This window comes from Gekko japonicus, unplaced genomic scaffold (genome assembly GCF_001447785.1).
Source record: "Gekko japonicus isolate JY-2015 unplaced genomic scaffold, Gekko_japonicus_V1.1 scaffold135, whole genome shotgun sequence".
NCBI lineage: Eukaryota > Metazoa > Chordata > Lepidosauria > Squamata > Gekkonidae > Gekko > Gekko japonicus.
Window position 1 is genome coordinate 2024101 of NW_015175359.1, and position 19220 is coordinate 2043320.

Genomic DNA, 19220 nt, shown 5'->3' on the forward strand with positions numbered 1-19220 from the left:
TACATAACAAGAGTGAGAGTGTGTCAGAGACTAGAAACTGCAATCCCACACTTTTGCTCTCATATCCTCTTCCCCAAACTGGGGTTCTGATCAGCTTAAAGTGACAAGGCCGCTGTCCTCCAAATCTGGGCAAGCATTAAATAAGCGCTTTACTTTTGCAAATTAATTGTTGAGATTTTGCAAATCAATTTTTTCCCACACAAAAGCTTGCAACTTGCATCTGTTCCACTTCAGCATTCTGTACCTGTATTGACTGATGGAAGGGAGGTCTGAGGTAATCGGCAGGTTTTATGGACAGAACAATCTGATGATGTATCTCACACAGCCTTGATTTAAAAGCTCCAATGACAGAATGCCAGAATGTGATATGCTAATAATTGATGCAGTGACAATCAAGCAAAAGGACACCCCATTTTCCATCTCTCAGCTTGACCTTTCTAGCTTGGCAAAGCAGCCTCTAGATATCAAGCTCTAACCTTAACTCTAGGAAACTCACTCAGGCTAGACTTGGGCAGTTGATTTGGAAGTCTTCTTATGGACTTCAATAGAAACTGCTACTAGGAAAAAACAGGAGGAGTGAAAACTTTAGTGCAGTGAATTTTTTTTAAAGTGTTATGAAAAAACCATTTCAATGTCCTTGTGGTTCTGTGTCTGAAGGAATGATAAATCACAGCAGACACTTGCTAGGGACTAATATTTGTTTTGCAAGAAGCTCCTGGATATTTTTGAACGGTAGAGTCCATGTATGGAACTTCTGCCTCATTATCTCTGTTTTTAAACATCCGATAAGGACTGTTTGTCCTCAAAACAGGGTCCTCACACAGCCTGTCCAAAGCATCACAACCCAAACAGTTCAACTTGGGCCCATTCCAAAATTCATGTTCACTTATTTCTATTTTCTCTACCAGATTCCTGGAGCTCACTGTAAAAGTTATGCTCCTGGCTCAGAGACTGCGCTTCACTTGGCCAGCAGAGATCCTACATACCCCCACTGCCTTGCCCCAACTGCTATCCATATTAGCCTAGGCCTGTCGGCTCCAAAAAAATACTTTCTCTCTCTCTGATCAGGCTGCTCAAGAACCACCACTAGACCTCTCTAATATCAACAAGAATCATTCTTGATGGTTCTTAAATATGAACTCATTGTCTGCTGTTACAAGTGAAGCACTCTCCATTGCTCACAGGACATATTTGGAGAGGAATATGAAACAAAAGGCTGGATTATAAAATTTATTGTGCGAAGAGATGCTTGATCCAGTGGACTGAATCACACTATGCAGGCTGTTGCCATTCACCTCAGGCTTTATTACTTTTATGTATGGACAAAGGGAGCATAGGGCAGGAAGTTAGTCTGGAGAGGTTATCAGAGAAATGCAGACAGACAACAGAGGCTGTTGCAAATGCTCACCAAGTCTGATCAACACGTTCAGGGTCCCTGCAAGGAGGGGAGAGAAAGCTCAGAGGGGAGACTAAACTGAAGAAATTTAAAAATGAGTGGCAAGATGGTTTTTCCCTACAGTCTGACAGAGGGTAGTATATAATTGATTTTTTTTTGTTACAAATGCTTTCCAGAAAAACTGTTCTGTGAAAGAACAGTTAGTGAATTGTGAGAAGTAAAGACCACAGTACCACTCACAGAGGATGCTGCTGCCCAATGCATCTCTACATGACTGACTGCTTTAGATCTTCTATGTCCAGGGCTGTTAGTCATGCAGAGACTAACTGAGTGGACTCCACTGAGGAGTAACTCACCTTCAGGACTCCCTCCACCATGGATGGAGGAGAAAAATGTGCCTTGGGAATCAAAAGTTTTGAAAACACTGTTCTGACTATTAAGGGAGCAGTTTTAGAAACACTGTTTTGACTATTAAGGGAGCAGATGTGGCATTTTCCACCCCAAATTTAATAAATTGTTACTTGTTCCTTATAAGCATTCTCAGACATCAAGGATAATATGGTTCTGATTTCAAACAACAAATGGGGAGCTTCCAATACTGTGCAAAAATTCTTTTCTATAGTATTTTAGTCCACAGTAGAGGAGTTCTCTGTATTAGAGGATTACCTTGTGTTCAAAAGTAGAGTATAAGGCACAGCAACTACCCAGATGCTAATCAGCAGAATGAATTTGGGGAGAAAAAATTATAAAAAGAGACAACACTGCTCAATGGCAAACATAATACAAGTTAGCAAGACACCATGAAACAAGACAACCTACTAAAACAAGAGCAGAGGGCCAACCTTCTCAAGTTCCTTTGGCACATACAAAAAGCATCACAAACATGTAGCAATCACAGAGTACTTTAGACTGGAAGAAGCAAGACCTGTCCCTGCCAGATATAAACATTTGGAAATGCATAACAGTATTAATTTTTCAACTGACTCCAAAGGAAGCAGTGAAGCTCTAGCAAGGTGGAAAAGGTGCACAGGCAGCAGAATTTGGGCGCTACAAATGAGGCAGTTGGGGAAGAAGAATGTTTTTCATGGGGCTCAAGTCACTGGGAAGCTCTCTGAAACAGCACTGCTCTTTTGCACACCCCATTCATTTCATGGGAATTGGCACAAACCACTGAGTTGTGTCCCAAGTTAACAGTGAGGGGGGTAGGTGTACCATATGAATTTTCTGCCTCGAGCTCTAGCACATTTTGGGGCAGCCCTGACCAAATCAATTATAAGCTGAAGGGGATCAGCACATCTCTAATTACAGCCCTCTCATCTGGTGTTTGCCCCACACAGAGAGAGCTATACACACAGGTAACAAAAGGGTACTGGTATGCTTTCCCTCATGGGCCAAACAGTAGTTCTTTACATCAGAGAAATGGTGCATACGGGTGTGTGTTGTGCTCTAGCTGACCACAGGCAAACTACCACCTCTCTGCCTCAATCCAACAGCTCCAAGGGGGAGGGAGAAGGGAATAATAATAATAATAATAATAATAATAATAACAACAACAACAACAACAACAACAACAACAACAACAACAACCTACCTCGCCGCAGGACTGTTATAAGGATTACTTGAATTATATACAAAAATTCTTTGAGCAATTGAAAACATCCTATATACATACCAGGATGTTATTTTATCCTTGTGTTGGAAGAAATAAAATGGGACAGGCTATTTCTAAATACTCCTGCAGCCTATATAGAGCAAATTGCTTCTGATTCCCATAAGAGACATGAAGCAGATGCAAACAACATGAAATTCAACTGCCCTCGTAGCCCTGCTTTTTCTAGCAGGGGCTTATACTTTCTGCAGCAGAAGATACAGTTTATTGTTATGGCTGGGGACCAGCAATCCCTCCAAGATAGGATTACTACCTGGCTTATCAGCAACATTTTTATCAAACTGTTCTGCCTGTAGCACACATTACCTGCAGTGATGCTTCCTGCTAGCAAGCCAGAATGCACTGTCGCAGCCGTAACAGTGTGCAGCCAAGTGATCAGGAAGCCACCGTGTCACCTAGAAAGGCAAGAGATAGCTTTAAACAAATTAATGTAGTGCAAGTTTAATAAATAAAAATAACAGAGCAAAGGAAAGAAATCTCATGATTTGCAACAAACAGCAGACATTGATTACTGCCAAAGAATAAAAGAGAAAAATCTTCTTTCAATATAACCCAAACACCAAATTCGATCAGCCACAGGGGGAAAAATCATAGCCAAATTTCCCAATTTTCTTGTACAGTTAAAAGCTACACAAGCCAAACACACTGATACTGCATGTATTAGTCATAATTTCTCAAAGAGAGTCCAGAGATAGGTGCTAGCAGGGGGCTTCCCAGCATGGAAACAAAGTATTAGAAACAGGAACAAAAGGCAAGATTTACAAAGACCAGTGTTAGAGCTGAACGGATATATATGACAGCTGGATCATTAGTATCATGGGCTGATGTAAGAAAAGGGAGAGGAAGGCCACGGAGATGGATTTTGCCTGTACCTCTGTGTCCTGTTTATCCACCTGCTCCCAGCTGGCTTCAGAGAAAATCTCTGTACTGCAGCGAGACAAGCAGTTCTGATCCAGATTGCTTTCCGAGTCAGGTATTGAAGTCTGTTGGTAAACAAACACAGCTGAACAGAACCTAGTCTCAAATTCTATGCAACATGGATTAGACAGCTGAGAGCGGGGAATCTGAACTTTCCAGCTAAAAAAAGATAAGATTATGGTTGGGGGGGGATGGCCACTTTTACTACTTTCCATGCTGAAACAAAGATGTTGCAGGTAAGAACAGTATTTTACGTGGTTTTAGCTGGAGCACTTCCAAAGTTTTACTATGCTGATAAAAATTCAAGTGATGAAACTGACAGACACCTGTTATCTACTCTATCCTACCTGTCTTTGTGTAGTGAGTACATTTCAGGGATGGCAATGGTGCAAATGGACATACACAGTCACAACAGAATGTAAAACCTCCAGTGGTAATCTCTTGAACACTCAACCTCTGGTTTCTACCAAGACAAACTTCTTTCATGCCACAACAGCGTCATAAAATTCCAGTGCTGAAATTCATTCCCTTCTGAAAGGATGATCCCCGCACCCTGCTCAAGCCTATAACAGTTCGACGGCACGCAAGGGAACAAGACTTGCCTGAACCAAACTGAAGCAGAAGAGCAAACCAGCCTTGAACATGCAAACATTCAATGTGGAGGCAGGAGAAAAACCAGCTCAAGGAAGAAGTGGAAGATACCTCCTAGTCCAGTCCAAGAAAGTCTTCCTCCTGGTATACACAGAGATCATGCACGGAAACTGGATGGCAGCAACTGTGTGTGTGTGTGTGTGGGGAATCAGTAGTGATGTACAAATTTCCCTCTAGATAAATTTTGGTGAGGCAATGAAGAGTGACAGCTGCAACAGCGCATCAGGCATTCCTACTGGTAGCGAGAGTGAAGACATCACTATTGAGAACAGTCTTTGGAGCTTTTTCCACTTGAAGGCTCTGTAAGTTGGGTCCAGCATTGCTTACGCAGTTCCTATGCCAGCATTCACAGATCCTGCTGTTCCCAGTTCCATACAGTTACCACACTCTCCTCTGTGGATGATGCCTCCCAGAGAGGCATGTGGAAGAATATACTCCATGCTGCCTCCTGTAAGTCAAGCACCTTACACCACTAGTGGGGCCAAACAGGAGTTTCTAGGTATAAAGAGGCAGAATGGGCTTCGCCAGTTTGCATCTTGCTGGTGCCTGTTTAGCACATTACCTTGAAATCAACCAGGAGTTCTAAGAATTTCATAGTCATTCCTGTCAAACTAGTTTGAACTCTGTTGCTTTTTAAAAGAACTTAATAAGATAGTTTCAGAGGGTAGCCATGTTGGTGTACAGTAGAAGAGCTAGATTTGAGTCCAGAAGCACCTTAAAGATCAACAAGATTTTCTGGGGGTGGTATAAACCTTCAAGAGTATCTGACAACGGGAGCTTTGAGTCTCAGAAGCCTTGTACCCTGAAAAGCTTGTTGGTCTCTAAGGAGCAACCAGATTCAAATCTATCTGTTCTTAACAATCCCTTTGGGTTACAAGATCATCAAAGGTAAGAAATTAAAACCAGAGATCGCTTTCAGTTCTCAGACCAAGCATTCTTTAAAAGAAGGACTTTACCTATCTTTGTTTACAGGTATGTGGTCACATAATATAACAAGTGCTTGCTCCTAACTATGACTGGGAATTCACACCTATTCGGGCATTTCTGAGCCCAGATACAAAGAAATGGAAGTCAAAACCACATTCCAATATGAAACCCAAGGACCCGACAACAAGCATGAAGCTCAGCAGAACCTACAGTTGGAATGCCAAGATTGCCCCAATATTGCGGGTACAGTGGTGGTTGTATCATTGGCACACACTACTTGCAAACTGACCTGCCAGCACATCCAGCTTCCCAACCCCATTCTATATGTAAGGAACAGGCAAGTGTCTATTTACTTGCACTTCCAAGATTTCCTTCTTTAGCTATTTTCAACCGAGAAACCACCAAGAGCAGCTTGAAAAGAAACAAGTATTTTTTCAAATTATTTTGGCAGTATGAAAGGACAAATGTCAGGTTATGGGACATATGGGGGGGGGGAATCTCCCACTTGCACACACACACATGTCTTTTTGAACAGTTTCAAGAAAGGGAGGGAAGGGGACAGCGAGGGGAGTCTGAAAACAGTCCTCAAGTATACGCTGAAATTCAACAGGGGCTGAAAACACTGCTTCCCTTTAAAGACTCTACCTGGCAGCACATTAAACCTACACACAGTGAAGTCAACTAGGATCATAGTGTGCACATTCAAATAGAGAAAACTGCATCTCACCTTACCCTACAAACGGTTTAAAGAATTCACTGAGGGGGCAGTGTAGAGACACATATAAATATACATAGGGTGCCTCCCAACATACTCCCAAATGCCAGGACTCATATGGCAATTTTGCTTTCAGACAGGCACCAAGAGAGCTCTCTCACCAGATTACAGTGGAAAAGGCAGGGGACATGTGGCTGCTGGCTGGCCCCCTGCCTATCAACCATCTGCACAATTGCTTTTGAGACCTCTTAAATCGATCTCACAGTAGCACGGATAACAACTACTACAGATATCTGGATAACAATACCTACAGATATCTGGACAGTACCAGTGTGCAGAATGGTTTTGACCCAAGGATTATCAACTGCTGGCCGTCCACTGGAGAACCTCTGAAGCACTCAGAACCCTTGTTTAACTGCTCATCTCATACATGATTATTTACCCTCTGCTCCCCCCCCCCAAAGTGCTGTTACTCCTACCAAAAAGCAGTAAGCAGGCTTATAAGCAACCACTTGCTCAGCTGTGTGGAGCAATTAAGAATTACCTCCAGGCAACCAGGGAGAAAAGCATTTGTGGAGGAGAGCCCACCCAAACGCTACTTTTCTTGCCTTCAGCATTCTGAAAATTATTAGCCTACATATCTGTGGGCAAGAGGGCTAGAACATGTTTGTCAGCTATTCGTTTGTCAGCTATTTTGTGGGTGTAGCTTTGCAAACATTCACCTTACCATAGGCACAACCCACAATGACTGTTTCCTTGACTTACCACTTCATCTCCATAGTCACCATTGAAACGTAGCGAGCTGTTCAGGTACTGGCTCTCCAACCGGCTCCTCAGCTCTTGCACCTGCTTCTTTAACGTCTCCACCTCTTGCTGATGTCCAGTTTCAATCTGGCGGAGGCGCTGCTGAATTACATCAGCATAGATTGGCATCCCATCATCATCCAGATGGCTACGGGCAGGCTGGTCTGGGCTATTTGCTGTCTGGTGCCGACCTGCCACGGTATGAATCCCCTTGTGGTGCAGGTTCCTCAGATGCAATGGAGCAGAACTGCAGCTAGCTGTGGAGACCTGCCGGCTCAGAGGGACCTTTATCCTACCTTCCTCTCCATTCACACAGTGTCCATTTGGCGCAGGGTACTTCTGGGTAACACTGAACCCTGTGGGTTTCTCTGTCACCTTGTTCTCAGACTCCACCTCCCCATTACAGACAATCTCCACTTTACATTCAGTTAAAGGCAAGGCACAAGGTGAAGGCAACGGGTTGTGCATGTTGCTGATCTTAGGAGTCCTGTTTGTTGCCAGTATGTGAAGTTCTATCATGTCCTCCCTCCCAGGTCTACTTTCAACAGTCTGGGGAAATTCATCAGCACTGTTTTCCATGGAATGGAACCAATGGCAAGGGAAATTTTGGATCAGTTCTGTCTTAGCTCCATTCTCTGTTAAGGTTTCAGTAGAACTCTCCATGTTTGATATTCCTGCTTCCTGCAGGACAGGCAACAGTGGGCTATGCTGGGGGGTACCATGGGGGTTTTCAGTTTCTACAGATAGTCTAACACTGTTCTCCTCTTCTCTTTGAATGCTACTATTTACAATGTTGTCCAAAAAGCCAGTCTGCAGTCCTCTCACCTGAGATGACTTCTGGACAGCTATATGCTCATTCTCTTGTCCTTGAAGTTCAAAAGCACCCTGTGAATCCACCTGCTGGATGGAAACTGGATTGTCCACAAGAGTATCTGCCTCCTTCTCAGTCTTTTTACACGTACCATCCACATTGCCATCCAGGTTTTCAGTCCTGCTTTCTTTATCCTGGGAAACATCCTCTTCTCCTTCTTTACCTGCTGTTTCCACCGTGCTCCTCATGCTTTCCTCCAGGCCTCCTTCCTCCTTGGTAGCCTCCTGCAAGATGTTCACCATCTGTCCTTCTGCTACACCTGCAGCCACAGAAAGTTCTGCTCCAACCAGAGTCTTGCCTTGTTTGCCCAGGTTCTCCCCATCAAAGAGATCGTCCCCTGGATTCCCAAGGCTGCTGAGCTCTAGAGAACGGCGGTGCTCCTGCCATTTCTCATTGAGACTGGGATCACTACTGCGCCGGTTGGTTGTAGGTACACTGCTGTCACAGGCCGTTGTCAGATTGTCAAAGGACCTTGTCTTTGGTAGCCTGAAGAAGAAAGGAACAAAATGCTAGGCACCATTTTAACTATTAATTGCATTTTCCTTCAGTCACAACAACAAATCTTTAAGCTTTAACAAGCTACTGTACTTACCTATCAAGTTATGAAATCCACAACCAACAATTATCTGGATAGAGGCACTTCCCTCACATGCCAAGGATTAAGTTATCTTAAAATTTTACCACCATCAGAATGTTGAACTCACCTTCCCAGAGGCTGATCTTCAGGAGTAGAGTTTGGGACTGGATAAGGGGCACAAGTATCATCCGCTGGGGTAGAAGGGGAAGAACATGGCAAATAAACTGCACTCCAAAGCATTAGGTTTCGTACGTGGCACACAGGATACAGCACCTAGAGGAGAATAAGGGTCATACTTATAACTCACTTTGCAGAATGCGGCTGTACCTTTGCTAAGGCTGCCCGTCGCTTACCAATGTGCAATTAAATCATGAACATATGCAAGAAATGAATCTATGCTGATGTAATCCACTGAAATTTCTTTGCCCACCACTGATACGGCATTCTTGCCAGAAGAGAGCATGTGCTCTCATCAACAAATCTTTACCAACTTAAAAAAAGACTGGAAAGTCTGAAGAAGCAGAACAACTAACAACCAGACAGGAGTTACCATAAATGAAATCACATTAACAACTAAAAAGTCAATTTAGTATGCCCTCAAAATGGTTTTATTTTATTAATTCTGCTTTTACAGGAGGAGCTGACAGAGACTTGCACGTCTGTTCTCAGTTTGCTTCCCCGGGCAGGTCATATCTAGTGGCTTTACTTCAACAACAGAACTACGTTGTCTGCTTTCAAGCCATACCCCTCAGCTGACTGCCATCTTGGGGTGCAGCTCCCATATGTTTCAGTGGGTTAGGGTTAGGGTTAGGGCACAGGTGTGACGTGTGTGTGTATCTTTAAGTGGTTGGCTTTCCACTCTATGTGACGTATTTAACTTGTTAGAATGCTGAGGGTCAGTTGACTTTCAGGTGTGTGATGTTGTTCTTTGCTCTCCGCTCTTGGTGTGGTCTTCTACGGAATAAAGCTGTTTCATAGACAACGACTGAGTGCTGTTGGTCATCAGACGAGGCATATCGCTGCAGAACATTACAACAGGGAAGTTTCCCACTGGATTTGGCCCTACATTGATAGGCTTTGTGCCACAATTACTCTCAAAGTGCTGCAGTACTGTCTTTTTAGCAACTGGAAAGTGCGGCTACCCAGTACAAAAATTGCCAACACTGAGTAGGTTCAATGGTTAATCTAATGCTGTATGTATTCTCCCAACACAGGCAGACTCTCTTACTCTGCTTAGATACAAGTTCTTAATCCACAAGGCAGGCTAGAACTTAATATATTTTCGTTCCTCCACTTAATCTGACAGCTATACTATCTATTGCACTTGGCACAAGGAATTAAAAAGGTACACACAGATTCCGATTGGGAGGAGTAGAGCAGATTTTTGAAGGCTTTGTTTCCTGCTCGCAGCAAAGACCAAACTGAACATGTCCTTTCTTGGGTGTGCTTTTCTCCTCTCTCCTTCGCATTGTTGCACAGGAATGTACCAAAAAGGCAAGAGTAGGTATGCTGCACCAACTTGACCTACACAGAAATGACAGTGTCAGCCCATAAGCCTGGAAAGCTCTCACACCTGAAGACAAAACATAGAACGATGCATTCATTTGAAGTTTTATTTATTTCAAGGTTTTGGAGACAGGTGCTATAGAAAAATGTGCCACTTTTGCATTTTGTACCAGGAAACCACTACTCTGGATAATCAGTATCAAACAAAGAAGGTTCTAGTCCACAAAAGCTAATGTTGAACAAAATGAGTATTAGAATTTAAGCTGCCACAAAACTCCTATTTCTTTCTTTCTAGAGGACTAATTCATACATGCAAGACGGCTGCTTATTCCTTCCACACACCATGTGTACAGATCATATAGAGAAATCTTTGTATGAACCAACACTATACAATGATATAACCTAGAAAAACTCGTGATGTAATCACAAAAACAGTTACTAATCATCATCAAATTGTATTTGGGTACTATCCAGGCTACTCTGCTGTATCTCCACTCAGTCATGCACACAGAAGTGCATGAGCAAAGAAAGTAGCTGGTTTACATATGTGAACTGGCCTAAAGATGAGCAACATGGTAACTCTTCCTTTTGCTAATTTAATGCAACAAAGATAAGAAAGCTATTTATTTTTCTCTTTTATTATTTTTGCATTTGTGTGTGTGCACCCGTGCCTGGAAGTCATGGTGAACTCTGGCGACTCCTACTGGGGCATGGAGGATGTTCAGAGAAGTGACTTGATAGCCTGTCTCGGCCTCCTGACCTTAATATTTTCTGGATGTCTCCCATTCAAATACTTGCCTGGATCAGCCTTGCTTAGCTTCCAAGATCTGATGAGATTGGGGTTGCCTGGGCTATCCAGGTCAGGGCGAAAGCTATTTATTTTTCAATACCGACAATGGAAGAAGATCCATATTTTAGTATAACAACTAAGTGAAGCAAGATGTTGGAATACAAAATCCTCGGAGTGTTCTATCATTCATTTGAACAGCCTTCTGCATTCTTTTTCTTCTAACTGCAGAAAAGGTTAGGTGGCCTATAGTCAACAGCTAAAAACTCTTGTAAAGAAAAAGAATTACCATTTTCCTAATAAATGTTGGAAATACAATTTGGAGATTTTATTCAATTGGAGTGAAATTATTAAAAAACAGGAGCATATCGGGAGTTATGCTAAACCAGAATTACCAACCAGTAATAGTTTTAGATGTGTCAATCACAGCAAAATAGGGATTTGTGTCTAAGAGGGGGCTCCCCTAGTAGCAGCCTGGCAACTAAAAATCATATGCAAAAATGGTAAAATTATAACTAGTTTAGTTATAATTTGGTTCCCCTAGTCGGGAACACAGAGATGTTTTCATCCCTGAAGAGCCCACTCAAATACTTGGGCTCACTGTGGAGCTGGGAGCAATGAAATAGGCTAGCAGACAGCTTGAGTACAAAGAGGAAGAAAACACCCCCCCCCCCAAAAAAGTGGTTCATCTTCTTGCTTTTTCTGTGGTGGCAATGGCAGCAAAGTGTGGTTACTTCACCACCATCACTGTATCTACACATAGTCACCAACTTGTAGGTGTGAGTTGGGGGAATCCAATGGTTTATCTGGCTAATCAGTACCAGAAGATGAGGCTGAGGATAACTGTTTGAGCCTATGACACATAACTTTTTAATATCTACATGAATCATTGGGTGGGGTCATCTGGGGATCTAGACTGAGGTGTCACTAACATACAGATGACAACTTTTATTCTTATTTTTCCTCAGATCTAGGAGAAATTATAAATGTTCTGAACCAGTTCTGCACTTCTATTTGCCAAGCTGCAACCACATGGCTCTGATACTTCTATCTAGCACGTTTCACCTGAATGAAAGGCAATGGTGCAATTTCTAAATTCAAAACACAAGCAATGCTGCAACACCATGCCACATTGGCTTCTGAGTAAGAATTACTCTATTCCAATGAGGTTCTGATGGAGATATACTCTAATAAACTATTTTGCTTGGTAAGGATGGCCAGATAGTTTCCACATTATTTCCTGCACTATGCCACAAGGGTAGCTGGAGAAGTGACAACCCCCTACGGGCTGGCTATTCAGAACATTAATCTGTTGATTTAGATGTGGTGTGTAAAAACACAATCAACTCACAAGGAATGCTTCGTTAAACTCGAAAGAGCAAGGGAATTGCCTCTGGAGCTGATGGACACAGTCGAGCCACTGCAAAAACACTGGGCAGCGTTCATTCAGGTCATCCGAATTCTCACCATGGCCACAGCGATCGGCAAACTTATGGCCAAAATCCAGCCACTCCGTTTCCACCAGCACCTGGAAACCCTGAGGGAAACAGTGAAATGAGATCTGCTCATTTAATTCCCTTCCACTCCAGTGGACCTGCCAAAAACATTTTGAGATCTGAGGTGGAAAACCCAAAATCCCTCCATTCCTGACAACTACTTAACTTAGGGCACAATCCACCAGGATGCTCTCTTGCACAAGCCCTGATTAAACGAACAGCTGCTCACATTCATTTCAATGAGGCTTGCATAGAACTGCTTCCTTCTGGATTGTGTCCCAAGACAAAATTGGTTTAACACTCTACCACCATCAACAGCATATAAAATCCATCCTTATCTCTCCTTATATATAATTGAGTAAGGGAGCGGAGAAAAAATGCACACCATCAGCCATTGGCCCGCGAGCTTTAACACTCTACCACCATCAACAGCATATAAAATCCATCCTTATCTCTCCTTATATATAATTGAGTAAGGGAGCGGAGAAAAAATGCACACCATCAGCCATTGGCCCGCGAGCTGCCGCTCAAGGCTGCTGGCGTGCTATTGGCTGGGAGGCGAACACTGTGAGCGAACGCCGTTGCCAGGAGCCAGGGAAGGGCGGCTGCGAGGCCAGGCGACGGGGCTGGGCGGGGGGCCGGCGCCAGGAGGACGCAGCAGCCCTGGAAAAGCGGAATGTCAGTGAGGGGGATGGCAGAGGCCGGCGACGGCATGTGAAGAGCTCATTCCCGAACGGCCGCCCGGTCCGCCTCGCTCCACCACCTTCTTTGGCGAGGGGGCCCTGCACCGGGGCCGCCTGGCCTCAGGGACGGGGGAGGTGGCCACGCCACCCATCCCTTGGCCGCCGCACCCGGGGACTGGTAGGCGGTAGCTCCCCTTCCCGCCGCACCGACCACTGCCTCCACGCAGCGTGCGACGACAATCCAGCACGGCCCGAGGCACTTGCCCCGGCCGCACACGTCTTCGCTCTCCTACTTTTCCACCGGTGAGAGGCAAAGTCCTTCAGTGGGCTGAGATTGTGGCCCCGGCCAGGGTGCAGGCCCTGCGTTGGAGGGGGCTCCGCCGGCACTGGCCATGCTCAGGGGCGGGGGAGGCCGCCGCACAGTGCCCCAAGCCGACAGTTCTCCCCAGGGACCGTTGCTTCCTCCCGCAACGGGCATTTCCCCTAGTCTTATAATAAAACCAACTCTGCCACTCCAAGACTCAATTGTACATATGTCCTACAGGCCTGAAATCTCATTTCAGCATTAAACTTACTCTCTCTTCTCCATTTTTACTCTGCATTGGTGCTCTACTCAGGGAAGTAAAATATAAGTATTTAAAGTAAGTAAATATACTTTAGAACTCCCACTGAAGTCTTTTGTAATAATACTCAAGAGGCAGCCCAGCTTTGCTACTTCCCATGCCTTCTGTTACAAACCTCTATGGTCCTGTAATATGGATCCAGTAGCAGCTTAGCCAGAGCCACTATCTGCGGTGTTCGGTCCCAGCCATCTGAACAATGCACCAAGACAGGTCGCTGGTCTCTGTCCACTGCATGAACTACCAGCAGTGCTGATTTCAGAAGCACAGACAGGTGCTGCAGCCATTTGGTGCTTTCCAGAGCTGATAGCCAGCTGCAGATAATCAAGGGAGAATAGTCTGAGCCTCTTTATATCATAAAATGAAGTTTCAGGTCAGCAAATTAAATGACTGTTAAAACAGTAACTGGTGGGCACCTATCTTTCACCCGCACTGAGTCAGTATAGATTCAATGCAGTGATTTTTCAGTCTATCTTCTAAGGATCCCTGAGGTGATCTGGTAGCTTGCAGGAGATTCCTTAATTACCTGTATTTACCTGAAAAGGAAGATGACCTTAAATGTAAGAGGACTCCCCTAAAAATTCTACACACAAGTTTTTTATTACTATACATACTTGTAACTTGTAGGTGAACCTAAGACAACCCCTCCTCCTAGTCTTCCTTTTGAGTAAGTACAGTACATCAGAAATGGAAGTGAATGGCAAAGTAGGGATTAGTCACATCATGTCCAGGGAAAGCCAGGTACAAATCCCCACACGGCTGTGAAGCTCACCAGGTGCCTTGGGCTAGTCATCTCTCTGCCTAACCTACTTCACAGGGTTGTTCAGAAGACAGAACCTTAAAGGAAGCGTGGGATAAAAATCTGACAGTGTGAAGACAGACTGCCCACCACTACTGACCCTTCCCTGCAACAAGCAACATGGTTCCTTTGTCTGCACCAACAATGTTCAGAAAGTCTACGAACTGAGCAAGAGTGCACTTTACAACCCCCTGAAAACTTGCAGGGATTCCAGGGCATAAGTTTCTCTAGTAGGAAGATAGCCAAAAGTCATCTACTTCTTAATACTGTATACATCACATAGCTGTTCTGGAACTTAAGTGAGAGAAAGCTATCATATATTGCCCTGAAAAATAAATTTAGAGTCCAGTGGCACCTTTAAGATCAATAAAGGTTTATTCAAGGTATGAGCTTTCGTGTATATGCATACAAAAGCTCATACCTTGAATAAACCTTTGTTGGCCTTAAAGATGCCACTGGACTCTAAATTTGTTCTACTGTTTCAGACCAATACAGCTGCCCACTTGGAACTGCCCTGAAAAATGTTCCACCTAATCTACCTCACTTAATTTAACTTTCTGAGCAGATACTGATCTATAGCACTGCAATATTTTAAGAGGAATTTTTAAAGGTCTATTTGGGACACTGCCGCCAACTCAGTGTTGCTAGGAAACAGACAGAGATTGAAAACACAGTACTAAAGACCTCCTTAACAGGAGAGCACACCTGCAGAAGGAAAGCACAAGAGTAAGTTTTTTATTGATTTTTGTAGAGATACATGGATCTAAACTTTACCATGTGTAACTCACCTAAAAAATTATGTGAACTAGTCAGAACCATATCAAATTTATTTATACATGTGTGCATACATGTATAAATAAAATTAAATGCAGCAAAGGGCCTAATGGGGAGCAGAAAGGATGTCACTTACTTTCCAGGGTCTGGCATTTGCGTGCAGAGCAAACGCAGCGACTGAAAACTCTTCCGGATAGAATGGATGTTTGCCATTCCCATGAACACTACTTCACAGTTCGGATAATACTCTGTTAAAAAGCATAAGCATAAGAGAAGCTACTCCAAACAAAGCAGAAACTAAATGAATGAAGCAGCTTTACCATAAAAACAAGCTGGCAGCAGCTGTGGCCCATGCTAAGCACCATTATCTCATCAGTCTTTGAGGTTCTCAGGCAGTCCAAACATTAAAACAAAGAGCGACTGTTATGACAGAATAGAGGGGGGTTATTCTAACAGACTGTAAGGAAAACACATGAACTTATTTATCCACCAGACTGGGAACAATAGGGTTCCATCCATAAAATCCCTTTCAAGCCTCATTTTTACCCCCACAGAATGCAATTCTGAGAACCTCCTTAGTTGGCAGTGTGGCATCATGGGGGAGAGGGGAATGATGCAGAGTGCCACTATTCCTAGGGCCTCTTTCAATGTGATCCCCATTTCAAACTCTTTGGCAACACATTTTTTTCCAGCCACCACTCACTAGGATGTGGCACCTGTTAACTGGATGTAGCAAACCAGAGAGGCAGAGAAGGCACATAGATCAATTAATACTGCCCATGCTTTATATGTAATAAGGTCCAACTTCAATCCCTGCCACCTCCAGTTAAGGTGGAGGTACAAGAGGCTGGGAAAGACAGACCCCTGGCTACGCTCACTGTAAGACAATACTAGGTTAAATGGACCAACTCAATATAAGGTACCTTAATATGAAAAAAATACAACATTTATACAAAATACACCTAAGAATCTCTTTCCTTTTCTTTAAAGAGAGCCACTGAATAATTTTTTTTAAATCATATGCTGAAATAGTGCTTTCATCCTATTTTAAATATTTCACCAACCACCCCGATTCTGCATGCCCACTGATTCAAGTATGTCTATTTTGGAACACCACATGGTATTATAATTAGACCTCCCACCATCATTCATTGTTTTACTCATGTTCTTTAGAACATGTAACTATGTTATTATTATCTATAAATATTGCTAATAAATAAATAGTGCTTAAACAAATGAACAACGTGGACATCAGTAAGGTTTTTAAAAGGATGGACATAACCCAGTTCTAAAGTGATCCTCTCTAAATTTTAGGGCACTTTCCTCCTTTCTCATCATCTTTCTGTCTCTACGAGCAGCTACTCTAATCAGGCTGATGAAATTTAGATGAGATCTATTTTCTTCTCTATGTAAATGTACTAATAGAAACAATGAGCACAGTACTGTGACTTACCTGGGCATTCACAGCCTCCTCCTTTGGCCCTGTTTGCCACAGCAGCTGCATAAGAGCGTGCGTCCAAGATCAAGAGTTTCTGAGGCTGGATAGCTAAGCTTTCCACTCCTGAAGCATTTGACATGGAGGAATCTGTACATTTAAAAGGGGGGACGACGACAATTATTCTATAGCAGTTATCCAAAACCACACATGTGAGGGTACACTTAGGCAGCTTAAGATCCTACCAACTTCAGAATACCCTAATTGTAAGCAGGCCTATAACCAGTGCCTTAAATATCTATATATCTTTTATACAACAGCACAAAGGATTGGAATAGAGATATAAAATTTCTCAAAATGTTTCAGTCACTGGGGGAACAGACATTTGCCGATTATCTACCCCTGGAAAAAATGTAAACCTGATGAAAAACTGGAAGTATATGCGATAGTTGACTTATCAAGCCTGAACATTATGCTGCATTAACAATTGAAAATATGTATTTTAAAACTCAGTAATCATATAAAAGTGTACTGTAAGGCATATTTATAAAATGTAAAAGTAAAAATGCTTATACAAGCCATACTGTGAGTGTACCCCATACTAAAGAAAGAGAGCTGCAGATGCACCCTGTGCTATATTAGCACATATATCTTAATTTTTGCAATATGAAAGACAGGAAAAAAAGAAGTGAAAATAGAACACACAAATTTTGTTGTAACAAGCAACTATTTGAACAGTATCAGTCTCAGAGTCACAATAGGATTCGCAGCTTATTTGAATATTGAGTTAAACGTTGTAATGGAACACACTGAACTACTCAATCGTGTATTATAATCAAACGCATACTATATTGTATGCACTTCTAATACACATCAAAATTATTATATAATGCTGCACACTGACTTATATTAAGAATTAGATACACAACTTACACAGGTTTTGGGTAAAATCCTGTCTTAAAAAGCATTTCACTTGTTCCAAAAGACAAAATATTTTATAGTTTCAGTGCTCCTTTGGGAAAAGCAGGGCCTTCACATGTCTAGATTGCAGGCAAAGACCATCTCTCTCACTCTCTCTCTCCCTCCACCTGCCTGCCTGCCAAAAGTTGGTGGAAGCTTCTCATTTTAACTTAATGGAAAAAGACACTCAAAATATGTATCTTTCTTTGTTAAAGCAAAATGTAAGGACTTTGGGAGCTTACCAAACTCCATATCAGAAAAGTCTCCTCCGTTGGAAAAATCTCTTGAACAGTTTCCATTCATTAGTTTACTGTTGTTGGACTTCGAGTCTGAGGCACAGGCTTTGGCCACTGATTGGACAAGATGTTCATCATCAGCATTTCTCCAGCCCCACCAACTGACTTCAGGCTGCCCACAACGGGAAATTACAGCTCCATTGCTCTGGTGCCTATACAAGAAACAGAAATTAAACCATCTAAGCGTAAACAGCATAAGAGGACCCTAAATGCAGATAGTGCTAGAATAAAAGCACTTAGTGAATCAGGAATTAAGGCCTTAAACAGTTCGGGACCAGGGTACTCGAAAGATCATTTTCTACTGTACTGTCCAGCTTGCTAATTAAGATCCTCCCTCCTCCCTGACCTGATCGGCAAGCCCAATCTCATCAGATCTCAGAAGCTAAGCAGAGCCGACCCTGGAGAGTATTTGGATGGGAGACCTCCAAAGAATACCACGGAGACAGAGGCAGGCTATCAAGCCACTTCTCAGAACATCCTCCATGCCCCAGTAGGAATCGCCAGAAGTCGCCATTACTACCAGGCACAGGTCTGCGCACACATGCACACTCCAAAAATGCAATACCAAAAAAAGAGATCCTCATCCCAAACCCTGCAGTGATGAGGTGGGTAGCAACCAGAGACTACTTTTTTAGTTGTAGCCCTGCACCTCTGGAGTCCTTGAGGTTTGCTAGATGTTTATTGTCCTTTAGATGACAGGACAAAATATTTTTCTTTAACCAAGCTTTTAATGGAAGGGCTTCAGCTTTTCAGTTGTTTTAAAAGGCTATGTGAGAGTACCTCCAAAAACTGTTTTTTAAAAAAAACTGAACCAAAGGTTACATGACCATTTACAGTATGTTATGATTTTGTCTAGGCAAGTACGTGTATAATAGAGAAACACCTAGAATTGAGCAGCTGCCAGTTTAATCCTGGAGAGTCACAGCGATGCACAGCTGAGGTTAATGCTGATCAGCACCTTCAAGAATTCGGCCGTGCATTTTGTTCAGAATAAACAACCAGGCCCATGTGTAGTTTCATATAATCTGTGCATCCTTAAAGCCAGGTATTTTGCTTTGGGCAAATGAGAGACTACAGAGTTAAGATGACACCTGTTATACGATATTATTTCCAACATGCAACTGGTCATTTGAGTCCAAACTGCATTTAATATGATGTCTTTGAGCCTGGGTACATGCTCCCCTCTGCAGTGGGAGATGTTCAGTGAAGATCAAGAACATTCTTTGAATCAAACCTTTCTTTGAATCAAACCTTTCTCCATATTGAAATATAAGCTTGCTTAGGCTGATATGACTATTCAATGAGGAAAAAAATTACTGTAATTTGTGTACTATTA

The 19220-nt window shown here is 42.9% G+C and overlaps 1 protein-coding gene across 11 annotated transcripts in view; it reads right to left on the reverse strand.

The window, feature by feature from the left end:
• The window catches only part of MTMR3 (myotubularin related protein 3), an 83812-nt gene that overhangs the window by 3281 nt on the left and 61311 nt on the right, over window positions 1-19220 (reverse strand). For 3 of the 11 annotated variants that reach the window (XM_015425345.1, XM_015425341.1, XM_015425342.1), the window contains 11 exons: window positions 17831-18036; window positions 16647-16778; window positions 15330-15441; window positions 13739-13934; window positions 12173-12358; window positions 9882-10052; window positions 8656-8801; window positions 7042-8437; window positions 3938-4048; window positions 3372-3460; window positions 1409-1435 (listed from right to left, as the gene is read on the reverse strand). In XM_015425345.1, coding sequence (XP_015280831.1) covers window positions 1409-1435; window positions 3372-3460; window positions 3938-4048; window positions 7042-8437; window positions 8656-8801; window positions 9882-10052; window positions 12173-12358; window positions 13739-13934; window positions 15330-15441; window positions 16647-16778; window positions 17831-18036 — 2772 coding nt within the window. Of the gene's footprint in view, window positions 1-496; window positions 558-1408; window positions 1436-3371; window positions 3461-3937; window positions 4049-7041; window positions 8438-8655; window positions 8802-9881; window positions 10053-12172; window positions 12359-13738; window positions 13935-15329; window positions 15442-16646; window positions 16779-17830; window positions 18037-19220 lie in introns of all 11 variants that reach the window. The other 8 variants (XM_015425347.1, XM_015425346.1, XM_015425344.1 and 5 more) reach the window with 4 other exon arrangements.